General features: G+C 37.6%; 2 protein-coding genes across 2 annotated transcripts; one reads left to right on the forward strand and one right to left on the reverse strand.

The window, feature by feature from the left end:
• Nucleotides 1–493: 493 nt before the first annotated feature.
• On the reverse strand, nucleotides 494–5,479 carry LOC121327221 (glutamine synthetase-like). The gene is made up of 7 exons (XM_041271108.1): nucleotides 5,377–5,479; nucleotides 4,144–4,328; nucleotides 3,738–3,899; nucleotides 3,470–3,616; nucleotides 3,231–3,358; nucleotides 2,681–2,880; nucleotides 494–871 (listed from the first exon to the last, which is right to left on the reverse strand). The coding sequence occupies exons 2-7, from the start codon at nucleotides 4,307–4,309 to the stop codon at nucleotides 553–555; spliced, it is 1,122 nt and encodes a 373-aa protein (XP_041127042.1). The 5' UTR covers nucleotides 4,310–4,328; nucleotides 5,377–5,479; the 3' UTR covers nucleotides 494–552.
• A 3,173-nt stretch (nucleotides 5,480–8,652) lies between these two features.
• LOC121327073 (regulator of G-protein signaling protein-like) lies at nucleotides 8,653–19,803 on the forward strand. Its single transcript, XM_041270868.1, has 17 exons — nucleotides 8,653–8,683; nucleotides 8,936–9,018; nucleotides 9,496–9,570; nucleotides 11,177–11,312; nucleotides 11,626–11,772; nucleotides 11,926–12,785; nucleotides 13,564–13,620; nucleotides 13,998–14,232; nucleotides 14,370–14,474; nucleotides 15,371–15,488; nucleotides 16,035–16,228; nucleotides 16,510–16,627; nucleotides 17,417–17,510; nucleotides 18,210–18,339; nucleotides 18,753–18,915; nucleotides 19,168–19,306; nucleotides 19,654–19,803. The coding sequence occupies exons 1-17, from the start codon at nucleotides 8,653–8,655 to the stop codon at nucleotides 19,801–19,803; spliced, it is 2,835 nt and encodes a 944-aa protein (XP_041126802.1).
• Nucleotides 19,804–22,226: the final 2,423 nt, after the last annotated feature.

Below are 22,226 nucleotides of genomic sequence, written 5' to 3' on the forward strand. Positions count from 1 at the left end.
GTCTTTCTTCATTTGAGCCTTTATTTGATAACTTGCATGGTGTATACTGCGATATTAAGTTTACCACTGCATTTTGTTTTTTAAACGGTTATCATACCATGTAAATTTCATACTGTCCCATCCCTAGGTGTAACTTGGTAGGATTGCCAAGGGGCATGAAACCAATTGTCACCAAGAAACGAATTGTTAATGACCTTAACCCTAGTGAGTTCTTGCTTCTTTTTCTTCTTCTCCATTTACATAAAGGTAGAATGATGGTGTGCCCAGCCATTGCAAAGTCCTACAGAAGGTTAAGATTTGTTTTAAAACTTTATTATTATTACTATTATTATTAATAAATTCCTTTTGCTTTAAGTTGACCTGTCAACTTATGTTACTGGAGAGCTGTTAAGACATGGACAATATTTACTTCTTTCCCAGGGGTAACGTTTGCCCCCCCCCCCCCCCACCCCAGGCGACATTAAAAGAAAAAAAAAAAAAAAAAAAGTATTGACTCCCTCGTACAAATTTATAAAACACAGCTAAATAAAATGTAAAGTTCAGTCTTTCAGTTTAGTTCTTGTATTCCACAGGCTCGTCCCCCTCTTCACCAAGCAAGCACGTACGAACCAGTGCTTGTGTTACACTGTAGGGGTCGCAGTTGGCAGAAGGACGCCGGTCTTCAAAGTAGCCCTTCTTATCCAGGCCCACGGTTCGAGGGATTCGGATACTAGCTCCACGATTGGCCACGCCGGCAGAGAAAGTGTGGATGTTGGAGGTTTCATTGCGACCGGTCAAGCGTCTGGCGTTATCCAACCCCCCCTTAGGATCGTAGGCCCGGATGTGATAGTCATGCCTCTTGGCAAGCTTCTCAATGGACTCCTCAATGTACCTAAGAGTAGAGAAACAGACAAAGCATCAGAACACTGCATCCATCCCAGAGATACTCTCCCCTCATGCTGCTCCATTATCTCTTCAGAGTAGTGCTGTTAACACCACAGAGATCAAGACGGTCATTTGACCGTTTCTGGAATTTAAATTTCTGTGCATGTGTTTAAGATGAGGAGCTATGCTTTCCTGACCTATGTACTAATTCCCCTGACAAAACAAAGAATTGTGTAGCTGCAAAGATTAGCGAGATAAAATACTGACCAGAAGCGGTCAAATTGACAGCCTGTCTTTGTGTGTTTTTGTGCTTAGAGTTGACGTGAGCAAGTCTGCGGGGTGGATCTGTCAGTAAATGAGTTTGTCAGGAATGCGTGGAATGTGACTGGACTAACGAGGAGTTAATTAATCAGTTAGTCCTGGCACCAGTATAAAAGGAGCGTGGTTGGGAGTGATTGAGAGAATGAGAGGACCTGTTTGGTAGCAGTGAGTGAGAATATGTTAGCAGCGTTTGTTAGTGTGTAGATTGTTTTGTGTCTTTATTTGGCCATTGTGCCCTTTTGTTTTGTGTGTTGATTATTATTAAAAGTATTATTATTATTATTTATTTGCTGCACTTTCCGACGCCGAGTCTCCTCACTTCGGCTACCTTGCCACACTGATATATGTAAAACATTATAACAATGATCTGTTGTGGTATTTGTGTTTATGAGTCAGGACTTGCAGCCGTATTGTGTCTCTATCAGTCAGCATTCCTCAAGTGACATTTTTATTGTTTCAATGAGTTTTTTTTTTTTTGTTTCTGTTAACATTTCTATTGTTTCAATGAGCCTCTGATAGCCCATCAGTCAGCCTTGACAGCTCATGGTGCCAGGGTGTCTGTCTGAACTGGTTACTGTAAGTTACACGTTTTTTCTACGCAATTCAGTGTTACCCCAATACACACTACAAATGGATCGCTAAAGAAGCAGGACAGAAATGTATTTGCAATTACTGCAAGATTCTGATGCAGCAGACTGACAATGCGGTAAGTGCACGGTGTATTTTGAAAAGTAGTATCTGTGTGATTTGTGCCAGCACTTAAGACTTTGTAAACGAAGTCCATTCTATTCAAATGTTTATTTATTCATGTCATTTCGATTATAGTGCGTCTGTATATAAATGCATAGCTTCAGTTGAGTACGTGTGTGTTATGTAGGCAATAGAAAGCCATTTTCTAAATTTATACTTTATACTCTTTCAGTTGTACAGTTTTGTATGTATGATACACACATTTGTTTTTTATTTTACAGTTTTGAGGATGTGCATTATTTAATGCCTGTACATAAAAACATTTGTTCATATCTTTTTATTTACAAAATTTCAGTTGTGTAGATGCTTTATATGACCTTCCTGAATAAAACTACAATTTATATTCAATTGTCCTTTCATTACAATATTTGCTGTTTTCAATACGCCAGTAAAACTGACCAGTCATGACTGTTCAAGGTATGCCTATAAAACGCGGTGGTTCTAGTGTTAACCCTATAGAGTATGAATTTGACACTTGCAACCCTTCAGGCTTTACTGCAGGGTATGCTTAATTACAATCTTTACAGTCCAGATCCATTACATTCTTATAGCAGACATCAAATACCATGTCCCCTTAAGCAGAGAGCTTTGCTCTACCACAGTGTCTCTGCTTGACCATTTAAAGTAGTGTGAGAACTGCAATGCATTAGACGGTCCCTGAACGGAGCGACTATACATTGTATTCCAATATGTGATACAGCGCAAAGCACATGGATTAGAAAGCACTGCCCGAGATTACACTCACATCAAGCCTCCCTCTTCCCTCATCTCCTTGGTGCTGAAGTTGGTATGGCAGCCAGCTCCATTCCAGTTGCCAGGGATCGGCTTGGGGTCAAACGAGACGGTGACTCCGAAATCTTCACAAACTCTGTGCAGGATAAACCGGGCTGCCCACAAGTGGTCTCCCATGTTGATTCCTTCAGAGGGGCCAACCTGGAACTCCCACTGTAAAGGAAATCAGATTTTAGGTTGAGCCCCGAAAAAAAAAAAAAAAAAAAACACAACTCAATCCATGTCCCAGTCGGCAGCCCTATATGAAAAGCAGACTGAGCTCGGTCTGTCCTACAAAGAGAGGAGTATCTAGGATACAGCTGAAGAGCAGCAATACGAACAGCTGTGAGAATTCCTCATGCTTCATGAGCAAAGCATATTGCTCATGAAATAGAACAGGCGCTGGCCTTGCCCTGGTTTCCAGTGTTGCCGGTGAATAATAAGACACAAGGCATGCCAAGTTACCAGATTTGCAAACTGTTCCGCAATTAAAAATGGCACAACTAAAGCAACATGGTATTCACCTGAGCTGGCATGACTTCAGCATTTGTTCCACAGATTTCAACTCCAGCGTAGAGGCAGGCTCTGTAATGAGCTTCCACGATATCTCTGCCATAGGCCTTGTCTGCACCAACACCACAGTAATAGGGACCTGGAGGGGATCACATGTTTTGGATGAAGCATCACATGAGGAGATGATGGAAGTGCAGATTTTAAAGCTGTAACAGCTGTGCATTTATTTAAAAGGGTAATATCCCCTTACCTTGAGGACCAGGGAAACCATTGGAAGGCCAGCCAAATGGGTGCCCATCAGTTCCAAGAATGGTGTATTCCTGCTCCATACCAAACCATGGGTGCTGGTTCGCCACCATCTCCATGATTCTCTTACAGGAATGACGAAGGTTTGTTTCTGTAGAGTTAAAAAAAACAAAACAAAAAGTTACATTTCTGCATTATGTGAATCTCAATGGAACTGTGCTCTCAAGAAAGGCTTCAGATAGATAAGGATTCCAAATAGCGAAGCTGCTTACCTGCAGGTTTCCTGTTGTACTTCAGCACTTCACACAGGACCAGTTTGTTGGGGTCTTTCCGGAAGGGATCCCTGAACATGGCAGCAGGAATCAGGTACATGTCACTGTTGGAGCCCTCAGACTGGTAGGTACTGGAGCCATCAAAGTTCCATTCTGGCAAATCTGCATTGAGAGGAAGCACAAGATGCGTTTCAGTATTTACATAGCAATAAAAAGCCTTATTTGCATCTCTCACCTGCCAAACACTCAGATTGGACTTGAATATTCTAACATAAAACACGTTATGCCAAGCAGAAATCTTGGTACATAATAAAGACTTAAGCAATGTTTAGAAGCAGAGCTAGAATAAACCCTAACTTGCTGCAGGTATACAATGACCGTTTCATTTTCCTCCTGTTTGAATTACCGTCAACGCTTTTTGGCTCGGTGTCCAGGGTTCGGGTTTTGCACCGAACGTTCTCTCCCGTTCCATCGATCCAGAAGTACATAGCTTGAACCCTGTCACCTTGCGGGAGATCCATGTAGTGCTGCTTAACGCATTTACTCAACTGCGAGCTGCAAGAGGTGGCCATCTTAATTACTAAAATAGTCCTGGAAAGAGAAAGAGTGCGGGATTTAAAAAAAAAACAAGACACGTAATACAGACCGTTATTGAGCACGTTTCACAGGTAACAAAGCTATTGTGCATACTCATTAGGGACCACTTATTTACAAATGTCAAGTAATACGTCTATTCAATCATGTCAGAAAACAGCTATTAAATGTTCAATTGAGTTTACGCTTAAATTGATCAAATGTATCGAATCCGATTCACTCCGTGTACCCCGCAGATTAACAAAGGACCCCCACCCCCCCACCTCCGTTCCATACAAAACAGCATGCAACCCACGTGCAGCAGATTTGAGGATTCTGTAATTTTGAATGCTATTCCCCTACTGTCACATGCATTGTATCTGTACAACTGTGATCAATACAGTTTTGTACAAAGCACTGCGCTACAGTCAATTCACACAAATGTATATAACAGTCACATTTAAATTCCATAAACAATTACAAGAAAAAATAAATGTAATGTGAGTAGGACGCTATAACAAACACGTTTTTTTTTTACACACTGCGCTGTTGTCTACACTAAATGAATTCCGATCATATCCGCGTTGCCTTGCTTTGACAGTAATAATCGCATTATCTCGTTGAGAGGTAACGTATGTTTGCTAACAGAAAACGTTTAGAAGCTAGACTTGATCTTAAAAACAGTACAATCTTGGAGGATAACAGCTAGCTTTGATGTCATTCAATCATGCTAGTACTACAACAGAGAACACTACTAAACATAGCGAAAGAGCTTTACAATGCTCTAATTACAAAATAATTAACGTTATGTTATACAGAACCACTAGTACAAACAGGATTTTTTTTTTTTTTAAATAAAAAAATAAATATCCAAACTATCTTGGATCGTACAGATTAAAAAATATATATATATAAAAAAAAAAAAAAACAAACAACAAAAAAAAAAAAACAAGAACGAATACTATAAGTCTCATATATACCCTCAAAACATGCCTCTTAGAATGAATGCACTAACAGACAACAAAAAACTTTTAAAAAGTAAGAACAGTTTATAAGACTAAAATACCTGGTAGCAAATAAAAATCAAGAAAGGTTTCAGACTGGCGTTGAATCCAGTGAACTATTTTCAAATATCTCCTTTGTAGATGTCTCATTCTCCTGAATTACCTTATTGCGCTACACTCAAATTTATAACAAGGATAATGAAATTTCTGGCCCGTGATTGGTCAGCGGGAACGTGATCCTTGCATGTTCAGGTAGTGGAACGACATACAGTGAAATCATTGGACAAAGGAAACGGGGAGGGGGGAGCAGCTTCCTGATTGGTCACGATGAGGATTCCAGCCTGTGCTTTTCGGATGCTGGGCTTTGTGTGGGTTTTTTGTCCCCAAAACATAAAATCATAGACCAGAAATCATATTTGAGGGATTTCAGTTGTATTAACTGTTATGTGGGGAGTATGCAATAATAATAATAATAATAATAATAATAATAATAATAATAATAATAATAATAATGCACAACTTCAAAATACTTTAATCCATCTCTTGTGGTAGACTTGGTACAGTTACAAGTCTGCTCATCTTTGATTGAGAGATACATTTATTCATTTCAAGACTTAACTTTGAAATAGACAGGAAGCCACCTTGCATTCTGAACTTTATCAACAATGAAGAGTAAATAAAACCAAGCTCTTCTTCCTTGGACTGACAAGTGGCTGCTCTCACACCTTAAATATATCTTTCAGTTTCCTTTTACCCTCCAAGTATTCCCATGATTTAACCATTGTAACAAAACTAACATAGTAGTTTATCGTGCTTATTTAAACCTATTGAATGTAAAAAAAAAAAAAAAAAAAGTGTTGCATGCACACACAGTCTGCTGTTGCTCTTCACTCGAGTCTCTACCAGGTCCTTTACATTATAATACCAGGTGTGTATGAGGTCTAGGACAAGGGTGGTGGAACTAGGGTTGCTGGGGGTGTGGCTTTGCATGGCTTCCATAATATACAGGGGTTGCAGTTTATTACATTTCAGAGGATGCAAATTCTGAAGGGTTCTCAATTAGCATCAATTGATTCAACTCTTGCAGCATAAATTGCACAGCAATGCATCCTCTTTCTGTTTCATTAGATATGTATGTTTCACACACAAAGGCAAAGAGAACTGCAGTATATAATCCATAGCATATTCCTTAAGCCACTTTGTCAGTTCAAAACACGCATACCTGTTTTGCAAGAAAACTTGTTGAAACTGGCAGGGATAAAGTTTCTGTGCAGCTATTAAATCTGCTGACTGAATAAGGAGTCCATGTATCTGGTAAGCAAGGTTTTATTACAGTCCCACTTAGGCTGACTAAGGGACCAAAGTCTTCTGCAACAGTGTTTGACAAAGATCTATTGATAAGCAAGGACCACCGTAGCATGAATGAATTTGGAAACTCAGATAACTAAGTTCACCCTCAGTTCCCTTAACAGTCTTTTGATTTGTTTGTTTTCTTTTAATGAGGGGAAATAATTAAACAGGGAAAAACAAGCCTTTTTTAAAACTTAATTAAAACAGTGCAGCCTAGGGCTTAGGGTCCTAGGTGCCAAGTGGTACTGGATTTGAATTCTGGCACAGACTGTTCCGCTGTGCAGCCTTGGTTTTGAATCTCATACCCATCCTGTAATTCATTTTGTTTGGCTTTATTGGAGGCAATAACTGTTTTTATTAAAATTGCAAAAGTACATAAAAATGGTCCTATGCAGGCTGTGTACACTGGGGTTGAAAATAACGCCTTCATGATTGCGGTTGGATCCTGCCCTCTAGTGGCCAACTGTATCAATAACAACTGCAGTCATATTTCACTTTTTTTAAAAAAATTGTTTTGTTTTGTTTTTTTTACAAATGTATAGTTTTTTTTTTCCATGCTTAATTTAGCTTTCACTAGATTTTTCTACACCTTGCTTTTATAATGCTGCTTTCATAAGTCAGCTTTCTAAAGAAGGTGCAAGGAATAGGCAGCAGGGCTATAAAACTCTATTAAAACCTCTGTGTCCTGGTTTACTGAGAATATTTTATTCCAATTACATAATGCATTTACACATCAGGCACACAAAAGCCTATATGTAACATGTTAATATTTGTATTAAAACTTTCTCTTAAAAGTCTGAGGAGTACTGATTGATTTAAATGCATGTTTTGTACTTATAACTGCTTGTCGAGTTTTTTTTTTTTTTTTTTTTTTTTTTTTTTTTTTTCATTGATAGGGAAATGTGCTATTCTTATTTAGTATGATATATCTTCAACTACCCTGGAACAAATTGAATTACTGGTTATCCTGGTCTAATCTTTAAGGGGATTTTTACTGTTACTTTTTACAAACACGTATGGACTGAAGTTGTTGTCTTTTGGGTCATAATTCAAAATACTCCCTCAAAAATCTAGAAACATGGAGGAGTGTTGCATCAGCATACATGTTGCAAAAGGAACCCAGTTCAAACCTTTGGTATCTGCGTTCTTTTAAAATTTCCTCTGACGAAGAACGGTTGTCTTCAGTATTATATAAATTGGTATACAAAAAAGTTTGTTTTTCAAATTTGAAACTAATATATTATATATATAGATTATATATATATATATATATATATATATATATATATATATATATATATATATATATATACTTTATGTAGAAAGCCTGAAGCGTCTCAAAGCTTCAGGTTGAAAGTGACTATCTGAAAAAAAAATCCGGTTTGGCTATATTTGAGTAGGGGAGAATACACGCTGCAGATTTTGTGACACCTGAACACGTCACACAACGTCTGTGGTAGGCTTACTCGTAGGTACATCATGTACAAGTGAGAGAAGAGGATAGGGTAGTCCCCCATACCTCCAGCAGATGGCGCACTAAGCACACAGGTTTTGGAAGACCAATACATTTTAAACTCTGATGTTTTATAACATGCGTTTATACATGCATTAAAATCCAACCCATACTTGAGATGCAAGTATTATTTATTTATTTATTTAGCAATCAGCTGCTAATGTACGTAAATGCTTATGGACGAATCGATCTGTTAAATATTTTACTGTAACGGCTATTGACGTGTTGAATTGTCTCACCACGTTTTGCTGAAGTGAATACCTGGTTAAGTTAAAAAGCTTGATTGGGAATTTTAATTAGTTAACTTTTTTTTTTATTTTCCAAAAACAAACATAAAAGTAGATTTCAGTGAGCAATAACGCGTTCGAATGTATGGAACGTCTTTTTACGCAATAAAGCAATTTAATACACACCTGAACAATAGTGGTTCTGCTCTCAACAAGCGTCTACCACGGGAAAGTCAAACTCCTGAGACATGAAGACCTCTGGAACTAATGAGATACCTGGTGAGTTACTTGATCGCTTTCTAAGTGGAACCTGTCAGAGAACAATGCAGAGAGAAAACAGATTATGTAAATATCATTCTTTTGGGTTTGTTTTCTAATTACTATGCTAACGTTACAAAACAATTCTTTAATGTGTTTGTGATTTACATGACTATGTTCTATCTATCTATCTATCTATCTATCTATCTATCTATCTATCTGTCTATCTGTCTATCTATATTTAAATATATTAATTAATTAATTTATTTTTAGAAAAAGAATTCTTCGAGGAATTAGTTAATTCTTTAAAAGATGACGTGTTTGTGGATTTCTTCAACACTTTTCTCAGCTTACCAGTAAGTTAATTCTACCAGTTTGCATAGTTAGTGTACGTGTTTATTATTATTATTATTATTATTATTATTATTATTATTATTATTATTATTATTATTATTATTAGTAGTAGTAGTAGTAGTAGTAGTAGTAGTAGTAAATACTACTACATCGATGACGACTACGACTACTAATATATTAAGCATGTTCCGAAGGTTTCCCATATGGTCATTTTATAAACTTTTTTTTTTTGTCTTTTTGATTAACACAAAAGGACACCCATAGTGTTAGCTGCTAGAGGGTGTGACCTTAATGCTCAGATTGCATTGTATAGTACACTATTCAAGATTTTACAGTGGATTTGAAAGCAGTTTTCTCACTAACTAGATGTCAAGTTCAAGTATGGATTTGCAGACTAGGAACCTGCTGATCTGTAGAAATGTTTCAACCTGCTAACAAATATTAAAAAGACTAAAAAAACAACAACAATTCAATCCTAGGTTTATGGACAAATTCCGTTTTTCCATATCGCAGAGAGCAAATGGATTATGTGCCCAGAGTTACCATATAACAAGGTAATATTAAACATTCTCTAGGTAACGTACCTGTCAGCAATTAATCCTAATAAATTATGCTTACAATGCCAGCAATACAGATCTGTTTTTTTTTAAGCGACTTACTACATATATGCTCTGCACCTTCAATACCACACATTGCGGAAACCATGTGAGATGCAGACATTACATGCTTAGTCAACTTACAAGGGCAACATTTGCTGTGGTCCTTTATCTTGATGTGCTGTACATGATCCCAGAACCTTGCTAGAGCATGTGCAGTGTTTAGCTGTCTTTTTACTATTGTGGCCTCAAGCCTTATGCAAAGTGTAGAAGGCACCTCATGGTTCGCTTTTTTTCTATGAGGTCATGTTGCATTGAAGGTGTGTGTTCTGGAAAGCACATTCAATAATGACTTATTTTCCCCTTTATAACAGGATATTACTTATGTCAGGTTCTTGGAGTGGCTGTATACTCATCGTTATACATATTTTCAGAAAACTGAGCTGTACCATTATTGTAAACTCTGTCAAGAACTCCTTCAGTTTTCAACTTGCCAAGAGACAGGTAAATCAAGAGAAAATGCCCAGAGTATCACCTTGGAATTATGGCTAACTAAGTCACATAGACAAATGTTTTTGGTTAAAACATCACAAATGTCATTTTCAGTCACTAAATAAGCATACTTATCCAGTATAAGCAGCACTCCAGATAAGGTTTTGGGTCTGGGAGTAACTTACTGTCTAGTTTTAACACTGAAAGAGTAAAATGTATTTGCAGGGGTTAAGCATTACATTGAAGTCATGAGTAATCTCGATGAATACTGTACAATCTTTATTGGTAGTTGGGTAGGCATTAAAAAGAGTCTTCCATTTAACTGCAATGCTAATTTGAACTAGCACTGAACAACCACTAGTTTGTTCTGCAATGTTCTTTATCAGTTAGGCGCATTTTTTTCGAGGTATCACACTGACTCTGCAAATGAATTACGTTACTTATATTTTAAGATGAAATTCTTAATCTCAGTAAACATGTTAAAACTTCAGTATAAAGCCGTACAGATAAATAAAACAGGGAAATGCATTAATAAGTTATAAGTTTCATATTATAGGCACCTTTTTTTCACGGGTTTCCAGTTGAATTTGTAGCTGGACTGGGATATTTACGCTTCAACCTGTGTAGCTTCGAAATGTTTTTATATTCTTATTGTGATTGGAAGCAAAGACAACAGGGCTAGCCAGAGATTGGATAATGTTTGTTGGGTTGTTATTTCTAGTGTACAGTTTCCTAGTAACTGAAGACATTGTATTCTGAGAGATGTAGCTTGTTGTGGAAGTTTTAGGGGAGGCGTGAGGGGAGGCAGACAAGCTGTGCAGCAAAACTGCTATGGGTATGCTTATGCATTCATTTTAAATTTAGTGCTTATTTTGGATTTTTTAACGTGTGAAAACGGCAGGTACTCAGCTTATCTGAACCGCTGCGTATAAGACCATGATTTACTATGGTAAATTTGCATGATAATTTACTAGTTAACCATGCTTTTGCCATGCTTATGCTTTTATTACCCTTTGGTTTGCTTTACAACTCTTGCCTGTGGTACCTTGTTTTCTCATTTGTTTTACCATAGCGATATGGTTCTCATTTTATCCTGCTCTCAATAGGAGTGGCTAGATGGGTCTTTGCAGGCCAGTGGTTGCTAAAGAGATGCATCGGGAGTGTGAGGGGAATAAAGCGCTTCTGCTCTTTCATCAAAGGGACTTGCGGTACGTTGATGAAACAATTCACCCATTTCTGTTTATGCACAGTAGTTGCATTCTCCCACTACACTTCTGATATGATTAATTCAGGGTGTCCACAGCAGGTTGTACAATAGCAAAGATGCAGCACATTTTGCAAAAGGCAGCAGTTGGTGTGAAACTACTCAGTGGTTCCACAATTGTATATTTTCAACCACTCTTAATGAAATATTCAAACACCCCAATCAATAAGCAACTCCACAACTTAGCAAGCTAAGTAAATTGTTTTCCTACTTTGGTGAAGTCTTTATAATGAGAACTACGCTTTTGTTTTGTAAAGGAGAGGAGCTGGTTGCTTTCTGGGTCAGTGTGGGTAGGTTGCTTCAGATTGATGAGACAGACTTAAATCAGAGAAACATCTACTTGTCATACCTTCAAGTCCTAAAAGTGGTGCACCTTCAAGAAGGATCCACAGTGGCTGTCACTTGTAAAATAACTCGGGTAATTCCCCCACCCCACCCCCACCCCCTGTAAACTTTTGTCTCTCCATAGTTCCCAGTAAGAGAATGACCTGGAAACATCTCTACAATATGTGTAAATCTCTGTGTTTACCACATATTTAATCTGTTTAACCTTTTAGATACTTTGCTGAAGATTTTCAACTGGGATCGCCCTTTCAAAACCAGAAGAGACCTTCTTGGGAAAATGAAGGATGAGGCCCTGCTGAAAGTACGCACTTATTGGCTTCCACAGTTTCTCACTCACTGCAAGCTGTCCATGCAGAAGGTGGAGGAATGCAGAGGTATACTGCAGAAATACAAGGAAAAGGCTTTTCACGAATACCAAGGACAGTTGACAGAGCACCAGACAGTAAACCTCTCTGTGCGGAGAATCACATTTGAACTTTCGCAAAGTGTAACTGAACCTTATTCCTCCAAACAGACCAAAAAACGACTTTGGAACATTCCCCTGAAGTCTGCCAGAAGCAAATCCAGAGCCAAATTGAATTTCCTGGAATCTCCTTGCACTTTGCCACTTATAAAATCTAAAACAGACCCCGAACGCTGTTCGAAAGACAATGACAAACCACCAAAAATCTTACTTAGGCCAGTCATCAAACCCCCTTCCATTCTGAGCTTCCAGTCTCTTCCAGAAAATCTTCATCAGTATGAATATCTGTCCTGTGTTCTTACGGCTGATGGTTTTGCTGGTGGTCCATTTGAGACCTTCTTAAAGACCAAGGAACACACCTCTGAGCTTCATTACTTGGGACTGTGGAGAGAGATGTACAGCTTCTTAAATCTTGTATTAAGGTCGGAAGACGGATATGGTCATATTCTGAGACAGATAGTTGCTGAAAGGATTGTGGAAGTGTATCTCAGTAAGGAGTCCACAGAATATGTCCAGTTGCAAGAGAAAACCACCAAACACCTACGGAATCTGCTGCCAGCTGGAGAAGTTATACCTTGGATATTGACAGCCCAAAATGAAATTTGTGAGGTAAGAAAATCAAAGCTTAGTTTTTATTGTTGTAACAAATACACCCCCCACTCGATATATCGTGGGTGTTGGGGTCCAATATAAATCCGCTATATATACTGTACTGTACAACTACTCCCTTGTTTTATCGGGTGCGTCAGGGTCCAATATAAATCCTCTGCTCTGCTAGCTTTTTCTCATTTTTTGTATAAAAAGCAGCACACCATTTTAATTTGTATTGCGAAGGGTAATTGCTTCTTAAGTCTCCAATTAATTTCATGAGTTTTCTTCTACTTTCTCAAATGCACCAACCCGCTGCATTGAGAGAATCCCCATTCCTAACATAGGAGGCTTGTTGCTAGGGAGCTGACATCACTGCCCTGTGACTTTTGCTAGGGCATTGCTGCCACAAGTGAACACCTTGTTGTCCAAAATAAAAACAGCTTCAGTAAGTAGATATATAATTTGCTTTGTGCTATTGTTAATTCTTAGTTTTTATTTGTTTTGTATGTTTTTGTTTGTGATGTGCAATATGAAATAAAACAAACAGTAATTCTAAGTGCAATTGCCTTTGTATAGTGCAGCTAAGGCATGCACAGTTAGACTGTATAAATGGGGAGCCAACTCCAGGACCGCGATATATCTGAATCTGCAGCATAGCGAGGGGCGATATAATGAGGGGTGGGCTTACTTCTTTTGAGTTGAGAATCATTATGACTTGTTTCGTATTTGGAGATGACAATACTGGTGATATTTCCATGTAGTGATACATATTTATTGTTGTTTCTCGTTCTTCTAGATACTTTGTTCCTCCTATGATGATTTTCTGGATGAAGATGATAAGAATTTCCTTCTGGTAATTGATCTTCATTAAAAGATTTTTCATTTTTGATGTTCTAGGCTAAGATATTGGAATCATCAAAGTAATGTGTTAATGTGCTGAGGTATTATAACTCCGCATTAAGCACTTTTGAAAACTTAGGGAACCATAATTCACATTGTTTCTTTAAAATAAGCTGATTCCTCAGTACTTTGAACAAGCCAAGTCCTCTGTGTAGCTTTCATACAAGGGAAGGTCTGATCAAATTGTCTTATCATTAGAATACTGTTCCCCATCATTTAGCTCAGTGGTGAATGCTTATTCCCCAGCAGTATTGCAAATTCGCCAACTGACTTTTTAACTATACTGATTATGTTGCAACAATCTTAAACTACGTAATATTTGTCCTGCAGTTGAGTTCCAGTTTAAATGAAGTAAAGCTGAAACAGAGAGCCAGCGGTGTTACACTTGTGTTTAAAAAATCTGATCAGCTGCTCGACAGAATGAGAGTGGCCCTGGATCTCTGCCAGGCCTGCTCCAGCAGTGGGGATGCGGATATGCTCACTGAAGACACATGGGCACTGATGCCACTGGAGGATATCAGGAATGGAGGATCCATCCAGTTGGCACCATCAAAAAGACAAGCTAGTAAGAACGTTATACTTCATATCTCAGAATCCTATTTCAGTGGCCATAACCTTGACTGCCTGCCTATTAATGGATGTCTTGATTCACAATTTTCTTGCCTTTTTCTCTCCAACTTCTGTGGTTTTGTCATTAAATAGGATGTCAGATGTCATTTACAGAACTGGCTAAGAAGTATCCAAAACTGGCAGTTGAGGAGACCAGCATAAATTACAGACTTTATTACAAGAACAGACCGTATTATGGTATGTATGGCTCAAGCAAACATCACTTTCCAATGAACCTAAATAGAACATGACTGCTTTTCATTATGAATGAATAACCCTGTGTTTGGGAATACGCTTACACAAGTATACTGTAGGTGTCACACTTAGAGCTGGAGAATGTTCATTGACATGCTGTTAAAAGGGTGTGACATCATATGTTCCATCAGCATTCAAACAGTTAGTCTCACTGCACCATGGTGCTACGCATGGGATGAAATGACATGTCATCAGAAATGCAGTAACATTCTGGCTTTGTTTCATGCACCATGCTGCTATGAGCAGAATGAAATGCTGTGATAGCATTGCTTGGTATATTAACTGTACTGTGAACCTTTTTTTTCGGTTAACATAATGCTCAGAGTTGTGCAAAGAATCTTTGTTTTTTTCATTCACTCCACTTGCACCTGGTGGCTGATGGAACCTGGACTGGTTCCAGTTCTAAAGAAACCTCTGGATTGGGATTTTAATAGTAGGTTATTACATTTAATTGAAATGATTGGTATTGTTTGTGCTGGGTGAAGTAGCTGCATTTTTTTACCATTAATCCATTTGAGTTAATTTGAAAACTGCAAGATCTCTCGAGAACACCATGGGGAATAATTAGCAATAAACAGAGGAAGCTAGTCTAATTATTTCATGTATTAATGCTTGTAACATGTATCAGCTTTATCTATGCCAGTAACTATCTGGTGGTGAACCTGTTTTTATAAATGTAAAATGTAGTTGTAGGAATTTAACCCAGTCAATAGGTTTCATTACAACTATATGTTCCTTTCAGAGAGGTAAGGGGAAGACCTGAACTAGGTTTTCGGGTCTTAGGACAAGATTCCATGTATAGTAGATCTCATCTTTGATCTCTCCTGTCTTTTTGAAAGCTACAAACAATCATAAAGGTGTAAAACACAAGCTCTTCAAGGCAATCAGCATGAAGGAGGTGCACAGCCTCCCGTGTCAAGCACACGTTCTGTTTAAACCACACATTTTTGCACACTGGTAGGTATTTGTAGATTGTAGTTTCAATCTTTCAATGTGTATATTTATTTACAGAGGTACAATCAAAGCCAATTTCAACTGGTATTCTTTTGAAAAAAGCAAATATAACATTTTTTAAGAAAGGCAACAGTATCCTCCGGCGCTCCACCACGAGACCAAGGTAATTTACTTTTATCAGTAGTAGCATTTGTTATTACCCCTAGGCATTCATAGTTATATATTCTAATGTAGTGGGCATCACATTTTGTAGTTTGTTATATGTAGAGAGAGAACTGCTTGTCCAGTTGTGAAGAAGAAGAAGCCTAATAAGGACAACCTTTATCACATTTCTGGGGAGATAATAAGATGCCTGTCTGTCTGTCTTTCTGTACGTACTTCACTAGATAAATCAAGTGGTGTTGAATACAGTTTTTTATAGTATTTTCTTTATTTATGTTCCCAAACAAATCGTCACATTGCAAAGTCAACACTGTCATATTTATATATTTTCAACCAGACTATTTAGCCTGATTTTTATCCCCTAAGTTAATTGATTTGTGATGACAGGTCTCTAGCAGAGGTCCTGAAGAATCCAGTAAGCACAGAGTTTTTCAAACGTTACCTGAAGACGTTTGGCGCACATGGCCCTGTGCTCTTCTATCAAGAAGTGGAGAAGCTGACTGAGATTCACGATCCTAAAATCATAAAGCTCAAAATTATCAGGATCGTGGATAGGTTCTTCGGTCGAAAAATGAAACCTGGTATGAATGAGATTTCTATTGATTGAACAAGTTCGTTACAGTTGATCTTGTTAAACAGAACTGAACAAAAAACAAGTACGGAAAGGTTTTAATTTCCTTTCCTCTAAAATGTTAGTGCGAATATACTGGCACTGAAATATAGAATGTAGCGTAACTATACTTAGAGTCATCCAGGTTAACTATGAAACAGTTTTACCCACATGCTTTTACCCCTACCTGAAAAGTCCAATATACTAAAATGTCTTAATCTTATTTCTCATGTTATTTTTTCTCTTTCATAGAGGTGTATCTTCAGTGTAATGACAATGTTATATTGGAGATACCAAGGATGCCTTCTGTGACTTTAAACCTGCTTCTTGCAGCACAGAACCAGGTTTTAAAATCTCTCGAGGAAAAATGGTGAGTAGCATGTAGAAATGAACTAAGTGCACAGCAATCCAAATAATGAATTGCCTGGTTTTGTTTTACAGATGTGAAGGAACTTGAACCTCAGGGTTCATATGTCAGTCTTGTGTGTGTGTCTGTGCGTGCGTGCATGCGTGCATACGTGTGTGCGTGCGCGTGGCATGCATGTGCGTGCATGTGTGTGTATGTAATTCAGACTAAAGGATTTGTGTCAGACATATAAACCGCTATATTGTACGGTCAGGTCTGAAAAGGAAATTCATCTCCCTGTCTCCCAATACAACCAAGATAAAAAAAAAAGAGAGAGAAGAGAAAAGGCTAACCCTTCACAGCAAAGCAATTATCGCTGCATTTGATGCTGGCAGGCACTGCTCTGGCTTTTGAAGGCAGGCTTCTGCCAGAGTTCCACGCCTAATAGCCATAGCACCAGCAATTTTTACGGTACAAGACATTAACATGGCTACACTCCCCAACAATCCCACGCTGAAAAAAAAGAAGCAGCACTCTAGAAGAGGAATAAACTGACAGCGAGAAGCTGCCACCGCTAAGCAAAGAATTGTGTATTTATTATTTACCACACAGCATTGTCCACAAAATGTAATTCTCTTAAATCACATACACGCGACATCAAACATTCTCATCTTCCAAGGAGGAAATCATAATGTGAGATGTGAGATGTTAAAATAATGTAGATTATATAAATGTCATTATAAAATAATTGCAGCTGATTTGGAGTTCTTTTTGGAATGTCACAGCTATTCTAAAGAATTGTGTCTGTTGTAGGTTAAGACCGTACCAAGACACTTTCCCTCCAGTTGCGACCACTACCACTATTTCTGACACATCAATTCGAGACGGTCTCCTGAAAGACAAGCTGGTAAGAAATTGTAAACTTCACACCAAAAACTTACTGACTGGCGTTCCCATTTGCAATGTAACTGTCACGCTACTTATACATGTCACAAAAACCTTGACGTACGAGAGCTGTATTTTAAAATGTGACCATTATCCAAAGTGTCCATCTATACCTTAATTATTTAGTGAAATGTACATTCTGTAGACTGCAGGCAATAGACGATTTTGCTGTAGTATCTCTTTCAAATGAGACTGAATAAGTTGGAACTTGTACTTATGTGATTAGTAGAATATCTATTCGATTTTTCTCAGTAGTATAATCAAATACAGTGCACGTTTCACAGGTGTAAATTTTTTCAGAGAAAATGTTTTGAATGCCAGTTGTTATTATTGAATGCTTTTTAATTTATTTAGCGTGGTGACAGATTGTATTTGGATGCAAGTTGTCTGCATTATTCAGTAGGTGGAGGCTGTATGTACAGTAGTTTAAAAGAAAAAGGAAATGAAACATGTTTAATAAAAACAAATACACCTAAAGTAATTATTTATTGTAACTGGGAATATTATTGATGGGAACATGTCAAAGGGAATTTTTGGTGGCCAAGTTTTTAATGCGCCAACCATTTCAGTATCTTACACAATTGTGCCTCAGTTAATATGGTGCAGCAAAGGTTTTTTCTACCGGTAGCTAAGTATGTGTTTGTTTGTTTTTTCCTTCAAGCAACATATATGGAGTGCTTTTTGCAGTTGCATTAGAAGTGTTTGCAAATTCCGCAGTGCGATGAAAAACCTAATGGTCATGAAAGGTTTTGAGGACTACCTTAAACATGAGGTCAATGACTATTCAGAAAGTAAGTGCCTATCTTCTGAGATCTCTTATTTAGATTTCCAGTAGATCTAATGTATAAAGTTAAACAGCAGTTTTAATGTATAAAGTTAATGTAAACAGCAGTGCTCAAAGTGCATAAGTATTGCAACATTGATTCATTGGAACATTTTACCTCCTTGCAAAAACATTTTAAAAAGTAAAAATCATTTTCTCTTAGTGAGAGCATTTCAGTCCCAACCAATCACTGACTGCCACCAAAGGTGCCCAGTGCTGATTGAGTTAAATTGTGAAGTAACTTCCAGTATGTAGACTGAGAATACTAACCTAGAGGCTAGTGTATAAGCACATTACTCTTCCTAGTCCTCGGCTTGAAGAACTTTGTAGTAAAATTAGAAAAAGCTAATCAGTAACACAGCCATGCTTTGTTTTGTGAAGGTCGAATGATATTCGTTAGTAGTTCTGGTACCACCAATACACAAGTGGCTGAGAATAAAGAAGAGGCAGACACCACACAAGTAAAGCGCAGAGTTGTCAACAACAAAGCCCTCATCGTGGGCTTTATAGTCAATGACTTGTCATTCTACTTAGAAGTAGAAAAGTAAGTTGAGTGTTAAAATGGTGGTACCCTGTGACTGTAAGCAGTACTGTACATGAAATGAAGAACTTACAGAACATGTCATTCTCAGAAACCATCTCAGGCACAATTGATTATTTTCCGGTAACCTGTATGACTTTAGGGTTTAATATAGTGTAAGATCAAACATTTTGAGATGTGATAACACAGTTGTTTTATATAATTCTCTCAAGTCTGATATAATACTAATATTTAGTCAACTTGACTTGGTTGCAGATTTCGCAACCTAGCAGATGCAGGCAGGATCATGGCTTCAGCGGGAATGTATGGCGAGAACGACCAGGCTCAGCTGCACAGCAAGGCAGAAATGATAATCAAGCTATTCCTCAGGTCTGAGATCTCTCCTAAACACCGGGTAAGTAATCCCATTCAATATGACGGTATGTTGTATATAGTGTGGTGCTGAGTCGTGGTGTTCTGCATTCTTATGGTAACTCAGTTGTGTGTTTTGAGAATACATAAAGATGGTTAAATAAGTCGACAGGTTCACGTGAACTGTGTTTTATTATTAAAAAAAGACTTAGCATGATTTAACTGATTAATGATTAACATGATTTAAGCATGATTTAACTCATGTGTCTAGGGCCTCTATCCCTTACGGCCATTCCACTGTATCCCCAAGGATATAGTGGATTCAGTCACATAGCAATGATCTTAAATGAATCTTTTGGCCAATACCATGTTTTCTTTCGTTTTCTGTAGATCAATATTGCTGAGGTTCAGAGAGAAATGATTCTGCTTTCAGTTTTACATGGGAATATTGACCGTAGCCTTTTCCATTCTGCAGTCATGTCCATCTTTCCCACCCTCATCTTCTGCTGGAAAAAGTTAGCGTACCTTGTTTACTGTTGATTGGGTCTGCTGTTTCTAAACCCATATGAAAAATGCTATAGCAATATGTAGTAGTGTAATAGACAAAATATCAACAAAAAACTAATTCAAGACAATTTAATTAGGACTGGAATTTCTTGGGTATATTTTCATTACAAAAGCCCAAAATATTATAACAAATCACTGACCTTAAGATTTTTTTTGTCTACTAGATATTATCCACAAGGATAGAGTGGATTCAGTCACAGTTCTTATTCTGTACTATTCTGTACATACTGTTGATCTATGTCATGATCCTCAACTTCTTAATTGTACTAAGAGCTCTAGTATTGAATTTACAGCTGCGGCAGTGATGTATGTTACTGTCAAACTTGTTGAAATCATGAAAACCTGGTAATTGTGCAATAAGTTTCAGAGGCTATAACGCCTAATATGATAACCTTCACTATAGTATTAATTAGCTTATTTGTATCATTGCGGTGCTATTGTAATTGATAATCAGTTGGTAATGGTAGATGGAAGTTGTTGTGTATATATTAGAGCTGTTTTATTGGTGTTCAGTGTTTTATTGTTGCAGATACTGTACTTGGAAGGTGATGAGCAGTATGTATGGACATAAGAAAGATCAGAAGAAAAGGGACATTGTGGAATTTCCTAACTACCTTGAGCCTAACCTTAATGGGGAATGGTATATGAAAATTGTCTCCCTCACTGGTAAATGCAATACCAGGAATATATATCTAAACAGATTCCAATACAATCTATGTGAATTCCAACACCTGATACTCCTTTGACATTATGCATAGTCAGAATGTTTTTAATGTGTAAATCTTTTTGCACAATATAGCCCTAACCCTAACCCTCACCCTCACCCTTTTCTGATACAATTGTGTACTTATATATATCGTGCAAAAAAAATTCCACATTAAGTACATGTAACTATGCGTAATAACATTGCAGTTATGTGTAAGTACACATATATTTACTAACTAACTGCAGTGTAAATACACAGTAATTACAGACACAATGTAAATGGCTACCGGATTGTAGTTTCAGTCTTTACCCTTTTTTTAGTCTTTACTGTTTTCTTACAGAAGAGGCGCCTATAATGAGGTTTGCAATATCTCACGGACCCCAGCTTATCATTCCACAAAGCAGATTCGATGTTAAAGGTAACACACTTTGGGTACTGCGTTTTAGAAGATTTTTTTTTCTACTGCAAGGTTTAATTTGCCACCCATTCCGTTTGATATGTAACTACAATGCCGTGCTGAAAATGATCAATGCCAGCAGTCAGCACTCCCCCCCCCCGGGGCCTGGATTAAAGAGGCTGTAGTAAATAAAGTAAGTCCATAAATGTCACCTGTCATGGTTGTTGGTAAGGGTTATGGGTTATTGATAGCTACATAAACTTTAAATTGAAATATTTGCAACACGTAACGCAATGCTATGTATTTAAAGAATGCCAGTTAGCATTTTCTTAAAGTCCTGGTCATATGTGGCTCTTATATTGTACATCTTACGTTATATATTGTACATTGCTTGGATTGTTAACTATTAATGTTTTGTTTTCTAAAAACTGTTTACTTGAGTTTAGCTTTCCAGGTTGCTTTTCAGAAAACCGAAGTTTAGAAACATGATAAATCTTAATAACTATTATCAGAAAACTTGTTACTGTAGTAACATTATTTAGCTTAAGTTATTGAGAATATCAGATCATGGGGATATATCATGTCTGTCCGTACAACCCTCCATCTGTATCTGGAGATCTGCTTGCTGAATTGTTATGAAGCTTGGTATTAACATTATTTAGCTTAAGCTATTGAGAAAATCTGAGGATACAGGAGGTGTCTATCAATCTGTCCATGTGTCCATCTGTATGTCTCACTTACATTGTTCTGTTTTGTGCAGGTTGTGCCAGCAATACCTACCATGTAAAGAGCACTGGCCAACAGGACACAGACAGCTCAGTGCCAGGGTATGTCACAACCCCCCCTAGAGGATAAAGCAAATATTACACTGCTATCTAATCATAGCTCCTTGTTGACAGCTCACGTTTTCATCTGTTTAATTTTCCTTTCAAATAAAAATCTTCCTGCAATGACGCTGGTTTGAACTTGTGTCTTATGTGACTTTTCTTTTTACAGGACACCTCCTGTGCATGCCAGGAATAGAAGAAGATCCGGATCAATAGTTAGGTAAGTTTTCTTAAAAAAATCCATTCTACTTTTTCTACAGTGAATAAAAAATGCAACTTGCAGTAAGTGGTAATCCTTCTGCGTGGCTCTGAATTCAAGTACCGGAACTCGAACATTTTGAAATGTTTTTTTTTTTTTTTTTGTGTGTGATTGTCTATGTTAAGGTGCTTGAACCATGTATTTAGGAGCAGGTCTTTGATTCTGATTGTCTGCCACAGCCATGTATAATGTCGAGTAAATCAGTGA

This window comes from Polyodon spathula, chromosome 14 (assembly GCF_017654505.1).
Source record: "Polyodon spathula isolate WHYD16114869_AA chromosome 14, ASM1765450v1, whole genome shotgun sequence".
NCBI classification, from domain to species: domain Eukaryota; kingdom Metazoa; phylum Chordata; class Actinopteri; order Acipenseriformes; family Polyodontidae; genus Polyodon; species Polyodon spathula.

Excerpts from the sequence above, each read along its gene's own strand:
- LOC121327221 (XM_041271108.1), bottom strand. The coding sequence starts at position 4,309 with ATGGCCACCTCTTGCAGCTCGCAGTTGAGTAAATGCGTTAAGCAGCAC. Across the intron at positions 3,359-3,469 it reads TGGTTTCCCTGGTCCTCAAG|GTCCCTATTACTGTGGTGTT; the intron begins GTAAGGGGATAT and ends GATCCCCTCCAG. Across the intron at positions 872-2,680 it reads AGGGAAGAGGGAGGCTTGAT|GTACATTGAGGAGTCCATTG; the intron begins GTGAGTGTAATC and ends CTCTACTCTTAG.
- LOC121327073 (XM_041270868.1), top strand. The coding sequence starts at position 8,653 with ATGAAGACCTCTGGAACTAATGAGATACCTG. Across the intron at positions 9,571-11,176 it reads CAGAGTTACCATATAACAAG|CGATATGGTTCTCATTTTAT; the intron begins GTAATATTAAAC and ends GTTTTACCATAG. Across the intron at positions 17,511-18,209 it reads GTCTCCTGAAAGACAAGCTG|CAACATATATGGAGTGCTTT; the intron begins GTAAGAAATTGT and ends TTTTCCTTCAAG.